The following is a 14,707-nucleotide window of genomic DNA, read 5'->3' as shown; positions in this document are numbered from 1 at the left end:
ATCGAATGGGATTTCCCCCTGTTCTGCCAAAGGTTGAAAATGCCCCCAAGGCTTAGCTATTTAGCATCACGTTGGCCTAAAACAGATGCTGGTGTTTCTGGACCCATGTGCCAGCATGGGGTGGTGATTTGAGTGCTGGGCTAGGACCTGAGAAGGCCACAGTTTAAATCCCTGCTTGGCCATGGAAACCTACTGGGAGACCTCAGAAGAAGGCAATGGTGGCAAACTTCAGCTGAAGAGATCTGGCCAAGGTTCTCTTTGTGTTAGTCTGAAGGCACAAGGCGACAACAAATCATGGCACTCTGTGTTCTGGTGGGAAGACCACACCCATGTTCTTCTGGAGGGGGATTTTGCCATCAGGTTGAAAGAGGTTCCCAACCCTTGCTGTCTGGCATTGCTTGCCCTCCTGGTCCCTTTCCTGGAAGGCTAAGGGAGGACCTGCTGCAGCAGCAGGAGGCCTTGGCAGCAAGTGTCACCTTGTATGCTCTGTGCCTGAGGCGGGAGTCACAGGGGCACAGCCTGTTTTGTAACAGCGCATGGGACTGATGTACTCCAGATGTTGCCAAAGGCCCAAGTCCAGCAAGTTCTGATTGTTGGAAAAGGGGGGGGAGGTTGGGCCGGCCTGGTTCTCCATCCCGTGCTGCTGGCTCCCTGCAAGGGGTGGAAGTGGCTTTGGGGTGACAGGAAGGATTTCTGGGCTCCTGGACAGGGCTCAGAAGAAGTGCCCAGGTTGCTCTGGGATGGACAGGACAGATCAGGTTTGTATCTAAATGTTTAAAAAACCCAAAGGGTGGTCCTGGGTCACCTCACCCAGCCCTTTGAGAACTTAGGGCAAGGGGCATGGTTTGCATCTCTCTGGGTCCTATGACATTCTGCCCCAGTCCCATAGCTGTATAAATATGCCTTAATACCACTTGGTAGTACATCTGAAGAAGTGGATTTATATCCACGAAAGCTCAGGCAAAAATTAAAAACCTACTCACCTTAAAGCCAAGCGAGGCTCCTCTCCAAATCTGATCTTCAGTGAAGTCTCTTCAGTAAAGATCATGGCATGGCATGGCATGGCATTTTAAAATTGTCCTTTTTCTTTCTTTGTAGAAAAATAGGAACAAAGTAGATAGCTTTGGGTGTATGAAGTGTACCTGAACTTGGTGGCTAAGCTCAGGTTGTTGGTGCACAGCAGAAATTATTCCCATTCCTTAAAAAGAACTGGTCAAATGTGGACCCGAAAGACATAGTCTATATAACAAAATGGTTACCAAGTCAATGTGAGCTAAGTTTGATCAACAGCCAGAACTGAGATGGCTTAGTGAACGCACTCCATTTCACAGGATGAAGGGATCCCTTCCCTTGCTAGGAAAAAGAGGCAGGTCCTCAGGAGGAAAAAGTCAAGACCTTCTCTGAAGAGAGATCAGGTTTGCTGACCTTGGTCAAAGGGAAGGGGGCTGAGGGGCCTTTGGGAGGGAGGGAGAGAGGGAGGGAGGCAGGGGACGCCCTCCCTCCTTTGCGGGGATGCTGCCTCCCTCCCTCCCTTTTTTGATGCAAGGGATGACCAGGGCTGCTGCTCTGAAGCCTCGCTGGTCTTCGTGAGCTGCTGCTGCTGCTGCTGCAGGTAGCTGCTCTTGGCCTTCTTCCTTTTGGGGGCCGGGGAGAGACCGGGAGTGGAGGCGCCCTGCTGGCCCTTCTCTCCAGTCCCGGGAAGGCAGGGCTCTCGCTTGGGCACTTGGCCTCGGCTGGCTTTGGGAGTCTGAAGCCCATCTCAGCCCACCAGCAGCAGGGAAGCTGCGGAGGGAGGCTGGGCTCGAGAGCCCCAAGGGCTGGCAGCTGCCCTCCGCCTCCTGCCGGAGGGGCTTGGGCTTGGATGGAAGAGCCCTTGCGGGGCAGCAGGCGAGGCTGCTGGGGCTGCAGCGGGGCGCGGGAGCCTCTGGCGGCGGGGGCCAAGGGCCAGGAGGCAGAGGAGGAGGGCCAGGCAGCCGGAGCCCTGCCTCTCCGCCTGGGTCTGGTCTTCTTCCCCGAGAGCAGCGGCCGGGAAGAGCCCCAGGTAAGGGCAAGGGAGGCAGGGCCACAGGGCGCCTGCTTCGACTGGAGAAGAGAAAGGCGGCCCTTGGAGCCCCCGCCCTCCCTCCTGGGCCCCCCAACTGCCCGGAGGGCCCAGCGGGGAGCCTGCGCCCCTTCCTCTCCCGCCTTCCCTCCCTCCCTCCCTCTTCCTTGCTGCACGTGGCGCATTCCGCGCATTCCTGGCCTTTCTCTCGGGGTCGGAGCTGGGGAGCCCCGGCGGAAGGGGGGCCGGGGGCAGCAGAGAATGGAAGCCCCTCCTGGCCTCGGTCGTCCTTTGGGGGCGGCAGTGGCTGGCTCCCCGGGGGGCTTTGGCACCCACCGACCGCGCGCTCCGCTCCCGCCAAGGCAGCCCCTGAGCATGTGCAGACGGCACCCCCACCGAGCGGCCCGGGAAGGGCAGGCGGGGGTCCCTGGGAGGGGGTCCATCTGCCCCCCCGCCCCAGGGGCCAGACCCTTCCAAGGGGGCACTGGGACCCAGGACAGCTGTGCCACCACCAGATGAAGGGGGCAGGCTGTGAGCCTCTCTGGACATCAGTGGGGCTGAGATAGATATACTATATATATATATAGCTCCCTCCCCCCAAAAGAGGCAGGCAGCTGTGGGTCCTCCCCGAGAGTGGTGCCCTCCATGCGCCCCTGGAGGAGAAGGGCTTTCTTGGAGCTGGAGAGTAGCTGGCATTGATTGCAGAAGAGGGCAGGGTCAAAGGCATGGGCGCATCAGCCGCTGGGAGTCCCTGGGGGCTGGGCCATCATCACCCTCTGGATCTGGGGGGCCCTTGGGAGACCCCTCTGCCCCAGAGGTCAGTGGCGTTCCCTTCAGCCGAGGGCAGCCCTGCCATTGGGACCCTCCCTGGCCTTTGGGTCTCAGGGGGTCACAGGTCAGGACCCAAAGGGGTCTTAAAGGAGGGCCCAAGAAGGTCCAGACAAACAGGCCTGATATGTGGGGAGGGGGATTGCTCTTGGGACTGCCCCACTTGCTGGGGGGCTATCAAGGGGGTGAGCCTCTCTGCCTCCCATTGGCATGGCCCTGGTCTGGGGCAAGAGGAAGGTCCAGGCGGGGAGTCCTCCCAGGCATTCCCTTCTAGCTGTTTGGTGCCTCTTTGGGGGTCTCAGGGCAGTCATGGCCTTCTCTTCTGGGCCCCTTTCAGCCGCAAAGCCTGAGCTGGATCCTGGGATCTGTACAAAGCAAAGTCTTATGGAAGTGAGAGAGGAGGCCACAGGGGCCACTTGGCCAAAGGCTTGGTGCTGGGCAAAGAGCCCCTGTGTGCCAGGCTGGCTGGGCCATGGGGCCACCCTCCCTCCTGCTTGGGGTCTGAGCTGGGGCTGGAGGGCTCTGGCCACTCTTCCTTTCGGAAAGGCTGGGGCTGTTACCCACCTGTGGCCTTGGTAACCCCAAGGGCCCGCCTCCACTCTGGGCCAGGAAGGGCCGCTTCCTCCCAGTGACTCAGTCTGGGAGGGGAGCTCTCCTAGTGGCCACATCTGGCCTTCCTCCTTGGAGGCCCTTTGGGGTAAGCGCCCTGGGCCTGTTGGGCCTCTGCTCTGGGGAGGGGGCAAGGGGTGTCCTGGATCTCCCTTTATTTGGTAGGGCCAGTGGGGGCACCCATGGGCCAGGAAAGGGTGCATCACGGGCCTCTGTCCAGCTTGGCCTGGTGAGGAGGGTGCTGGCCTGGTTAAGACACCCCCCCCCGCTGTTTCTGGGGTGGCTCTCCATCTTTGTGGCCGGGGGTCTTCCACGAGGACTGGGGCTGGGCCCAGTCCCAAGGGCTGGGCAAGAGGAGGCAGCCGGGAGGATGGGAGGATAGTTGTTTAGCTGTCTCTACCTCCACTTTGTCAGGCGCCTTGGCCCTCTGTCCAGCTGTTGTGGGCGGCCTGGGTTGGGCCAGATCAGGCCCACTGGCGGCTGCTTCTGCTCCTGCCGCCCCCACAATTCCCAGGCCGGGAGGAGAGGGGGTGCCTGGGAAGAGCAGTCCAGAGAGCCTCAGCCCCTTGGAGGAAAAGGGTAAGGAATGGGGTACCCTTCCTCTCCCTCCCTCATGCCCAGAAGGCCTTTCTTCTCATCATTTTCGTGATGGTGATGGGGGGCACAGTGGGATGGGCCCCTGCTCCTCTCTGGCTCTGACCCGTTGGCATTTGGTGCCCAGCCTCTCCCAGCCAGAGACAAGTGCTTCATTCTTTGGCCAGTCGGAGAAGAAAGGCAGCCTTGTGGCTGGCAAGGCGGGGAGAGCGCCCTCCCTTCCTCCTCTCCCATAACAGAGGCTGCTTGTCAGGGTCTGGATCCCAACTGACCGGCCCCTGGCCAGGAGCAGGAGCGCTGGAGCCGCGCTGTCACTCCTTTCTCTTTGGAGAGGGCCTGGCAGAGGTGAGGGGGGATGCCTCTGGGGGTCTTCTCTGCCATGTGTGGATTGAAGGTGTCGCAGGGGGCAGCTGGGGGTTTGGGACACCTGTATCCACGAGGATTCGGAGGGAAGGGTGTTCTGACTGCTGTGTTCAGGGGCTGCTCTGTCAGAGGATGGATGGCACTCTGTTGGGCATAGTCTATGGCTGGCACACGCTGGTCGCTCCTCTCAGCTCTTGAGCAAAAAGGCAGGGCTGGGGTTTGGAGGAGATTGCACTGTGGGGGGGGGAGTTGTATTGGAGGAGGAGGAGGAGAGTCTGCCCAGTGGAGCAGAGTACAGGCAGCAGACAAGGGAGGACAAGGGAGGACAAGCGCTGGAGCAGAAGGTGGGCTCTTGATAGGTCACTGTTGCTCTTTGTGTGCCAGCCATGCACTTGATGCTGAGAGGGCAGTGCATGCTTCCCGCAACTGCAGCCATTAGAAAAACCTGTGGGGTTCTTCCCCATGGAGAGTGTGTCTCTCTCTCTGTGTGTTTGCAATCTAGACTCCAGCTGGTTGGTGATGGGGGAGGTGGTGGGGGAGAGAGGCGGCTCTTTGTAATCCTAAATCCAGTGTGATCTCTTCTTCAAGCCCCAAGAAACACAGCCAGAGGGGATGAGAACACATTCCACGCCTGCGCACTTCCCCTGGCTTTGTTGGAATTGGGTGGCCCAGAGCCAGAGGCCGGGACAAGGTGGCCACCTGCGGGAGGGGCATTGGGACCTCCCAGGTGTGGCTGTGGGGCGATCTCTGGGGCCAGGGAGGTTGATGGGTCTCTTTTCTCCAGGAGAAGGGGAAGGAGGAGGCGGACAGCCATGGAGAGCTGCAACCGCAAGGTGGGCGCCCCCCCCTACTCTGTGCTGAGCCCCATTCAGGTGAGCCAGGGATGCTTTGGGGCCTGGCGGGTGTGGGGATACAGACAGTGGAGAACTGGTCCCAGAGGGAGGTCCTATTACTGGAGCCAGTGGGGAAGGTGTGTGGGGGGGGGGGGGGGGGGGGGGGGCCACTGGCTTGAGGGAACCCCCTCCACTGGAATGGGGGCCTTGCAGAGCCCCACACACATTTACCAACAGATGAAAACATTCAACCGTTAAACTATTTTATGGTGTGCCTTTATTATGGCTGGTTTGCTCTGCTGTTTTGCACTGTATTAGTATTTAGATTTTATATTCTTATGAACTGCGAGCAATGTGTGGAAAAGTTCCTTTTGGGGACCAGAGTTTCCTGAAACCTCCAACCAGCAGGCTGCCTGGGAGCTGATTCGGGGAGCTATAGACCCAAAAGAGTAATTGTTCCATGGTCTGCCTGGAAGTCAGTTGGCCGAAGGGTGGCATAGTATATACAGAGAAAGAGAGAGAGAGAGAGAGAGAGAGAAGGAAATAGAAAGAGAGAAGGGAGGAAGGGCATTGTTCTGCCACTCCACAGCCCCCCACCCTGAAGCTCAGGGGCTCCAGCCTATTGGGACCCTGTACCCGCTCTCCCTCCCCACAGTCCCCTCCACCTGTGGGGCAGGCCTTTGCTCCTTGTGGCTCCTGCCCTTTCCAGATCAAGGGGATTGGCTGCCAATCCCTTTGGCTTAATTGGCTTGCTTGCTGATCCCATTAGACGGAGCCACAGAGCTGGACTCTTCCTGGGACTCCTTCCCCTCCCTATTCTGGACCCACAGCTCACCCCAGTGCCCCTGCCCCAGCTCCTCAGCCCCCTTAGGGTGAGGGTGAGGATGGGTTGTGTGGGAGGGCCCCCGTGTGGCAGACCTCTTCTTCTTCCTCCTCCTCCTCCATCCCTTCCTCCTCCTCTTCCTGCAGAATAGCCTCCTGGACCTGACAGAGACGGGCAAAGGGCTGAAGGTGCAGACGGAGAAGCCCCACCTGGTCAGCCTGGGCAGCGGCCGCCTCAGCACCGCCATCACGCTCCTGCCTCTTGAGGAGGGTAAGGGCCAGTCAAGTAGTCTGGGGGCATTTTTTCAGTGGTGAGTGAGTTGGGGCGAGGAAGGAACGGAGAACCGTCCAGCAGCAGGATGGGCTTTTACAGACTATGCTTTCTCCCCATGGCTGCAGGATGTCCAGCTGCAAACCAGCCGGGTGCAGGACAGGGGGCTGAGAGCCTTGCTGTGGGCTTTTTGGGGGAGATGCCTGCTTCTCCCACTGGGCACCAGAAAGCCAGAAGGGCCACACTGTGTGTGGAGGGGAGACACAGTAGCCAGGTAGCATCTGTGCCTGCCCCATGCTGAGCCCTTTCCCTCTTCTCCCTTGCAGGCAAAACGGTGCTGGGCTCAACCACGGGTGACATTGTGCTGCAAGGGCCTGGCATGGCCCCCCAGCACTGCTTCATTGAGAACGTGCATGGAACCCTCACTCTCCACCCCTGTGGCAACCCATGCTCCATCGACGGCTTGGCAGTCACTCGTCCCACACGCCTTTCTCAAGGTAAGAAGATGCTCTCCATTATTCTGCACATGCGTCCATGGAAGAACGAGTGGAGGAGCGCAGGACTCAGGGCTGGCGGTGGGAGAGCCAGTTTCTATGACTGAGCCCTTCTGTCTCTGGGCAGGGGAAGAGAGGAGGGGTCTTGCAAGAGCAGACATCCCACCTATCTGCCCTGATTTTACCTGGATGGGAGCTGGCTCAGCTAAGCCTTTCTCAGGCCTGGCTGGTCTATTTGGCAGTGGCCCCGGTGAACTGGCTGGCTCCCTGACTGATTTACATACATGCCTGTTTATTGAATCAACTGGGGCAGGAGGGCCTGGCCCACCCTGGGATCTCCCCATGGCCAGGATTTGGCTGGGATCCTCCCACACAAATGGAAGCAGAGAGTCATGCAATGGGAAAGACCCAGCATGAAGGAAGGCGGGATCACTCACCCACTCCTCTGGGACTGGCTCTGGAGGGAGGGAGGGAGGCCTGCTCTGAAGCAGCCAAAAAGCAGGAAACAAACACGTGGGTTTCTCCACACGCACACAGCCCTTGTGCCCTGGGGCTGCCAGGCACAGCAGGAGGACTGTTCCTTGGCAAAGGCCAAGCTGGCATGAAGCAAAACGGACCAGGGTGGGTGGGAGAGAGTTCACCACTGCTTCTCCATCACTCCAGGCAGCCTGGAAAGTGTAGGATAAGGCCTTGTCCCTGGGGAGTGCCTGCCAGGGATTCCCCCCCCCCCCAGTGAAAGAGGGTGGGAGAGCTCTGCCCCTGCCATGGGCTGGCTTCCTGGTGGTGCTTCCAGGGCTGCCTTCTTGTCTCTTCTGGGACACCCCTAGAGCCTTGCAGGGGGTGCAGAAGGGGCCAGACTCAGAGCCCCCCACCACCAAGCAGGAGCTATTGCCTTGCTCTGCCAGGCCTCCATCCCTCTGGGGTGCCTGAGGTGGGGAGGGTGGGATGCGCTGGGCCTTTAAGTCTGGTGGGAATGGATATTAATGGTATATGTTTTAATGGGCTTTCGGTTTTTGGTAGTTTGACTGCTTTAAACTTATGTATGCTGTGAACTTTTAAAACATGTTTTCATTATTATAAGCCTCTTTGAGCCCTAAACTGGGGGGAAAGGTGGGAGGTTAATGATGACAGTATTAGTAATAAGATGTTGTTGTTGTTGTTTATGATGCAACTGTTTGTGGTGGGGGGAGCAGAGCCGGGCTGTTCCATGCAAAGGTGGACGGAGGGCCTGGTCAGGCGCCCTGGACAGCTCTGGTGCCAGGTTTCTGTGGCCTCCCCTCAAGGGCAGATGTGTCACAGCCCAGATATTGAGAAGATGAACACATTGTTTATGTGTGTATGGGGGGGGGGCACTGGCTTTGCAGTGGAGTGGGCCTGGCTCCTGTCTTGGGACAGGATTGCAGTTGGGAAAATGGGCATTGCAGAGGGCTTGTGGGGGAATCCTTTGGGGACATGGCTGGGACTTTTGATCCAGCTGTGATCTCACCTGAGGCTCCTAGTGGATTCTGCACCTTGACCTTTGCCTGGGTTGGGGCAAGACATCCAAAGCAAGGAGGGATCCTTGGCGAGAGAGTCGCTGGGCAGTGGGCTGAGGCTCCTTGCTGAGAGGTGGAGGGGATCGGCATTGAGTTGGTGCTTCTGGCTTGTGGCTGGGCCCCTGGAAGCCCTGGACAGTCCCCCAAAGCCTGACCCTCTGCTCAGATTCACAGCTGGTGAGTTGTCCATGAGATGCCATTGTGCATGCAGAGAGGCATTGGTGGTTGTATTCAGTTGTGCTTGCCTTTGGATGCACAATGAGTGTGTAGTTTGGCACCTGGGTGATTTGGCAACGCAGGCAAAGGCAGAATCTCAGTGGAGCAATGCTGGGGTGGGCCTGTCTCTTCCTGGCACAAATGTTGTGAAGTACAGCAGGGGCAGGGGAACTGGCAGAGAGAGAAAGGTCTTATCCCTGGCCACCCAGGGAGGAGGGGGTTGCCTGTTGTCTCCCACCACAAGTGCTGCCTGCCCTGCCCGCCTGCCTGCTGAGCCTGCTTCCTCCTCCTCTTCCCTCTGGTAGCCTCCCTGCCTCCAGGATTGCCCATGTGGGCCAGCCATCAGTCCAGAAACACGGATCTGCCAGACAGAGACCTCCCCCCCCCAATCCTTCCCTTGCTCTTTCTCACAGTTGGTGGAGCAGGAACCCTGTGCAGGATTCACGGCTCAGATTTTCCAGAGACTCCCATGTTTCTGGCCTGATTCACACATTTCCATCCCATCAGACTCCTCCTTGGGAAGGAAAAAGAAAAAAAAGAGAGAGGGAGGGAGGGAAAAGAAGGAAGTCTGTAGAACCTTTCCAAAACCAACACAATTGAGGCCTCCCAGGGCTACCAGAGGGAAATAGCTGCGCTCCTTCTCCTCCAGGCCTGAGTCAGTGCCAGTGTGCGCCCCTTGGTAGCGCTTGGCTGGAGGGAGCCAGATGTGGCCCCCATGGATTGCCCTCCTTCCTTCTTCCCCCCCCCACATGGGGGGAGCAATGGGGGCAGTGGCTGTGGCTGACCCCCAGCCTCCATTGGGAGGAAGGAGGGAGGGCTCTGCCTCCATTTCTGATTCCCTGGGCCAAAGCTCAGCTGCTCTGGCAAGGGCCCTCCTTGGTGCCCTGGTCCGGGTTGCTCATCTGGAGCCTGCCTGCCTGCCTGCCTCTTTGAGGATGGGCTTTTGGTCGCCAGCAAAAGGCCGGAGAGTCAGCACTTGGGGCTCTCTCCTTCCTTCCTTTGCAATGCTGGGCTTCTTGTAAGAGATGCCGGGGCTGAGCCCCAGGAAGACACACCGAAGCCGACTTTCAAAGGCGATGACGGGCCATCTGTACCTCTAAGAAATGTATGCCCAAATGGCTCCAAATCCCAGGTGGCCGGCCAAGGAGAGAGCCGCCCTTCCTTCCCGCTGCTTCCCCGTGCCTTGAGCAAAGAGAGTCCTGGCAGATGGTGGAAGAGTCCGAGCGCAGAGAGTCTCTCCTCTCAGCCTGCGCCCCAGCGCCCTCCGAAGGAGACTCCAAGGGCCACCTCCCGCTGGCCAAGCTCGGCGGCTTTAGAGCGGCGCCGACTGGGGGAGAAGGGCCCTCCCGGCGATGCTGGAGAGGGCTTGCCAGGAGGCATTCCCTCCCCAGAGGAGGCCAGAGAAGGGGGCCTTTCGGGGGACCAAAGCCTCCAGCCCTTCCCTCCCCGGGCAGCCCAGAGCGGGGCTTCAGGCCACAGAGAGAGAGCCCGGAGCCCGCGGAGGGCGAGCAGAGGCCCCGGGCCCTGGCAGGCCTTGCGAAGAGCCAGCTTCGGCTGCGTTCCTGTTCCCGAGTCCGCCGTCGGGGAGCCAGGCCGAGAGGGAGGGAGGGAGGGAGGCCCTGCCCGGCGCCCGTCCCTCTCGGAGGAGGAGGATGAGGTCCGGAGGAGGGCGGGTCCGACGGGGCCGGCCTTGCTCCTCCTTCGTCCCTCCGCCCGGCGGGAGAGGAGCCCTGCTCCGGGGAGCCGAGGCGGACGAGGCCGGGACTGGTGAGTCCCTGGGGCGGGGGTCGCTGGCCTTCCTTCCGGGGGCCCGGGCCTCCTCCTTCGGACCATCGGCGGCCCTGCCTGCCTGGGCTTATTTTAAGGGGCCGCGGAGGAGATGGCGGAGGGCCTGGCGGGGTCCTTTCTTTCTCTCTTCCCTCGCTCGCTCCTTCTTTCCTTCCCTCCCAGGGTGGCGGGGGGGGCTGGGGATGGCCGGGGGCGAGAGAGTCCTACCTTGCAGGCTGTCTGTGCACCAGAGGGAAGGGGGAGGCCTGGGGAGGCTTGAGGCAGCCATGCCGTGCCCGCGGGAGAAGCCCTCCCTCTCGCCCCAAAGGGAGCCACGTCCGGCCTCTTCAGCCCTTCCAACGGGGGGGGGGGACTGGGGATTGGCAGGCCCCCCCCCCGATCCCCAGGCCCTTCCCTGGCTGCCAGCCAGCCGAGGGGCTACAAGGGGCGGGAGGGGGGCTGGAGAGCACCGCTGGAAGGCCCTTCTCTCTGCTTGGTCTCCCAAAATGGAGGGAGGGGGCAGCCTCGTTAGTCGCCTCTTGCAAGGAAGGTTCCGGGGGCCCCTGAGGAGGGGCTCGGGAGAGAGTGGGGGGGTCCGGGTCTGCCCCCCATTCCAAAGTGCCATCCTGTGGATGCAGGGCTGCCTGGTTGGGGGCTGCTGGGGACAGGCGCCTGGGTCAGAGGAGCCTAGAGACCCCAAGAGCCACCGGATCCTTCAGCCAAGGCCCTGCCCCACTCCCTCTGTGAGCAAAGTGCCTCCTCCGAAGGAATTAGAGCTGGACAGTCCTGCAGAGAACCCAGGCCAGCTTGCCTTTGGCTCCAAGGCCCATCGCCCCCCCCCCTCCGTCCAGTGGCCCAAGATCCAGCTCCGGCCCTGAGGGGCGAACCCCCCCCCCCCATGGCCCCTTCCTGCTTCTAAGGGGATGGGTCCTGGGCCAAAACACCTGGCTTTATCCAGCTGCCCTGGGACGCTGGTTGCTTCCGGTCTTTCTGAGAGAAATGTTGAAAGTAAAATATGCTGGAAACCGATCTGGGACTGTTGTGTCTTGGGGGAAAGAGGAAGGAGGAGGAGGAGGAGGAGGGCTCTCAGCCAACAGCGCCTGATGCTCAGCCTGTTCAGTTTGTCCTAGACATTTCCTCCATTCATGAAATGGGGAGGCTCCAGGCTAAAAGCCAACCAACTGGGAGTGTGTGGTGTGTGTGTGTGTGTGGGTGTGTGTGTGTGTGTCCTCCATCCTTCAAGAAGGGAAAACATCCTCAGTGAAGACCCCTCCTTCCTTGTTTCCCCCCTCCAGAAGTTAAAGTGTAGAATGGCAAAACTATGGCCAGGAGAGTGGGTCCTCTGGGGCAGCCCCTACCGCCCTTCCTTTGCTTCTTTGCAGCTCCTGGGCTTCTCAGAGAGACAGCGGTTGACCCAAGCGCCATTTGCCAAGTCGGTGCCCAAGGCAATCATTGTTCTGCTCCCTTTCTGCCAAAGGGCAGAATTCATGATGCCCTTCACTTTTGGAGTCTTCTGAGAAAGGATTGAGGGGAGCCCTTATCTCTACAGAGGAGAAGGCAGCAAGTCTGCAAAAGAGGGGTGTGCCAACTGTGCCGTCATTCTGCCACAGCTGCAGATATTGGGTGCTTTAGTCATTGAGTCCTTAGCTCCTTCTAGCATGGGAATGAGCTAATGACTTACACACATAGACACATGGTGAGTGTTCCTGCACCTGTTGGTGCCACCCTCCTTGCAAACCCACAGAGAAGAGGGCAAAGGGGCTCTTATAGGGACGGAGCCCAAAGGCTGCAGTGCTGGTGCCAGTCCCAGCTTTGAACCCGGGGCTCTGCTCTTACACCCGAACTTCAGAAGGGCCCCTGAGGTCACCCAGCCCTACATTCAGGGTCTGTGTTTGTGCAGAGTGCCATTAGGAGGAGTAAGGAGAGGGTTGGGCACTTTTATAACAGCAAGGTCCCGTTTTTAGTAACCATCAATTTCTTATGTTTGTTCTTGAGACGACTAGGAGAAATGGTGCCAGCGCGGCATTCTTTGTGATTGGGGAATGCCACTTGCTCAGGGTCCTGTTTCCCTGCCGCCTCCTTCTGGGCAGGGCAGGCTGCTTGGGCCCGGCTGTGGCGAGGCTGGGGGTCTGGAGCCTGGTGTGGGGTGAACCCAATTAGTTGTGGGTTTGGTTCCTTGTGGCAGGAAGGGGCCCAGCTCACCATGCTTTTGGAGGGTGTGTTGCAGCCAGTGGGGGGCAGCGGCTAGGGCCATATCTCTCCTGCCCCAAACGGCCTGCTTTGCCGTGCCATCAAGGGGGCAGGGAGGGGGGGGCTGAGGATTGCTGGGTTCCATCCAGTCCTTGCATTAGAGGAAAAGTGCCAGTCCTGCTGGCCTTCAGACTGGTCAAGGGCCTGGAGTGCCAGTCCCTTCTTCTGGGCAGAGTTTCTTCTGTGTGGGGCTGAGCCAACCATAGCAGAGAGTGTCAGGCGAAGGGCACAGGAGGGGTGGGGGGACCTGGTTTTTCAGCCTTCGTGCTTTGCCCCCACCCCTCCCTCCTTGTGCTCATCTGAGGAGCTGCTTTGCACAGGCATGGGCTTGCCAGACAGCCAGGCATCCTGGAAAATTCCTCCCTCGGGCACCAAATTCTGCCCTGTCACCCTAGTGCGTGTGCGCCTGGCCTCAGCCACAGGACGGGGCATTTGCACCACTGCAGCTGAGGTGGATGGATTCAAGGGGCAGGGGAGGCTGGGCCTTTGGATGGAGGTTAAGACCTCACACTGGGCTGTCTTGCACTTTGCTTTGCCTAAATCTCCCAGCCTTGACTCCTCAGATCCCTTACGCCCCTTTTCCTGGTGGCTGTTGCACTTTAGTTGCTGTTGCCATGTTTCTTCAAGTCAATGTATGGCAACCCTGTCACAGAGTTTTCTTGGCCACATTTATGAAGAGTAGACTGACCCTTGCCTTCCACTCAGACTGAAAGGATATGATTTGCCCACAATCCCCCAAAGGGTTTCCATGGCTGAACAAGGATTTGAACCCTTGTCTCCATGGTTCACATCCAGCACTCAAGTCATGACACAATCTGGCTCACAGCTGTTTCCCAGGTCACATTCAACACCCCCAGGATCCTTTCTTGTTGTGAGCCTGGTGCATTGGATTCAGGAGGTGGGATCATTCCATCTTTTCCAGGGAGAGCTCTTTCAAATGGTAGTTGAATGCCAATACTTTACTTGGTTTTTTAAAAAAAATATTATTTATTTTTTGTGTTTTCTATATTTATATCCATCTAGCCAGGGAGAGAAAGCCTTCGAGGCGGTTTTTGTTTATTTAAAAACCCAAAGAACTGCAAAAATAAAATATCAATGATATAGAAGCAAAATAGGCCTATCTGCATGACCTGCAAATGGTACACTGGTGTGCTGACCCCCTCTTGGGGTCCACTGCTGTTGCCTGACATTGTTCTCTCTTCCTTCCTCTCTGTCTCTCTCTTTCAGGGTGCATGATCTGCCTGGGCCAGTCAACCTTCCTTCGGTTTAATCACCCGGCGGAGGCAAAGTGGATGAAAAGCATGATTCCGGTTGGGGGGCGAAGCCTTGCAGCCCCTTATGGGCTCATAGCAGGTATGGGGAAGAAGGGAAGCCCTCCTCTCAAAACTCCCAAGGGAGAACCCAGGGCTGTTGGGCCGAACAGCTGGGTACATTGGAGTGTCTTCACCCCCATTTCTTTTGTGTGGTTCCTTGGTGGTCTTTTCTGGGCCCCTGCTCTCAGTTGCTATGGTGTGGCCAGAGTTTGTGTTTCCCTCAGGACAAGGCAGGGAAGGTGGCAGCTCCTGTCTGATGTAGCTGGTTACCTGGGGGGCACCGGCCCTGCTCTGCCCTTCACTGGCAAGTCACAGATGGTGAAATGCTGGTCTTTGTGGGGTGGAGAAGCTCAGATGGCCTAATCTTTTAGGGGGGGAATCATTAAGCCTCCTCAGGTGAAAGGCTGCCCCATTGGTGCAACCACTAAGTGCAGCTGGAAGAGAGGACCCACAGGCGTGGGAGGATGGAGGCTGTTGTTGTGGGGAGGGAAGAGCAGCCTCTCGGTCCCCTTCCCATGAGGCCTCCTTTGGCTATCCCTCCGGCCCCTAAAGATATGAAGAGTGCCTGGAAACAGCAAGGGACACACCAGTGAGAGTCTTTGCATAGTATAACTATTTTGTGAAAAAATGTTTATTTATGCAAAAAGTTTTGATTTTTCTCCAGCCCCTCCCCACCATTACAACCTTGAATTTTTGCCCCTAAAGGAAAAAAAATGCTTTTAAAAAAAAAATGGTGGGGGGGGGGGGTGTTTGAACAAAATTCATTTTTTG

At 58.4% G+C, this 14,707-nt stretch overlaps 1 protein-coding gene across 12 annotated transcripts in view; it reads left to right on the top strand.

Annotated features, from left to right (window-relative positions):
* Nucleotides 1–1,763: 1,763 nt before the first annotated feature.
* PHLDB1 (pleckstrin homology like domain family B member 1) overlaps nucleotides 1,764–14,707 on the top strand; it is a 36,654-nt gene continuing 23,710 nt past the window's right edge. For 3 of the 12 annotated variants that reach the window (XM_042473152.1, XM_042473154.1, XM_042473149.1), the window contains exons 1-4: nucleotides 4,984–5,307; nucleotides 6,238–6,361; nucleotides 6,688–6,858; nucleotides 13,851–13,976. In XM_042473152.1, the coding sequence (XP_042329086.1) occupies nucleotides 5,248–5,307; nucleotides 6,238–6,361; nucleotides 6,688–6,858; nucleotides 13,851–13,976 (481 nt within the window). In that variant the 5' untranslated portion in view covers nucleotides 4,984–5,247. Of the gene's footprint in view, nucleotides 2,042–3,543; nucleotides 3,567–3,892; nucleotides 4,058–4,982; nucleotides 5,308–6,237; nucleotides 6,362–6,687; nucleotides 6,859–10,318; nucleotides 10,374–13,850; nucleotides 13,977–14,707 lie in introns of those variants that run through there. The other 9 variants (XM_042473150.1, XM_042473147.1, XM_042473155.1 and 6 more) reach the window with 7 other exon arrangements.

Source organism: Sceloporus undulatus, chromosome 6, assembly GCF_019175285.1.
Source record: "Sceloporus undulatus isolate JIND9_A2432 ecotype Alabama chromosome 6, SceUnd_v1.1, whole genome shotgun sequence".
NCBI lineage: Eukaryota > Metazoa > Chordata > Lepidosauria > Squamata > Phrynosomatidae > Sceloporus > Sceloporus undulatus.
Note: the sequence above shows the minus strand (reverse complement) of the source record. Positions and strands in the feature narration are given on the sequence as shown.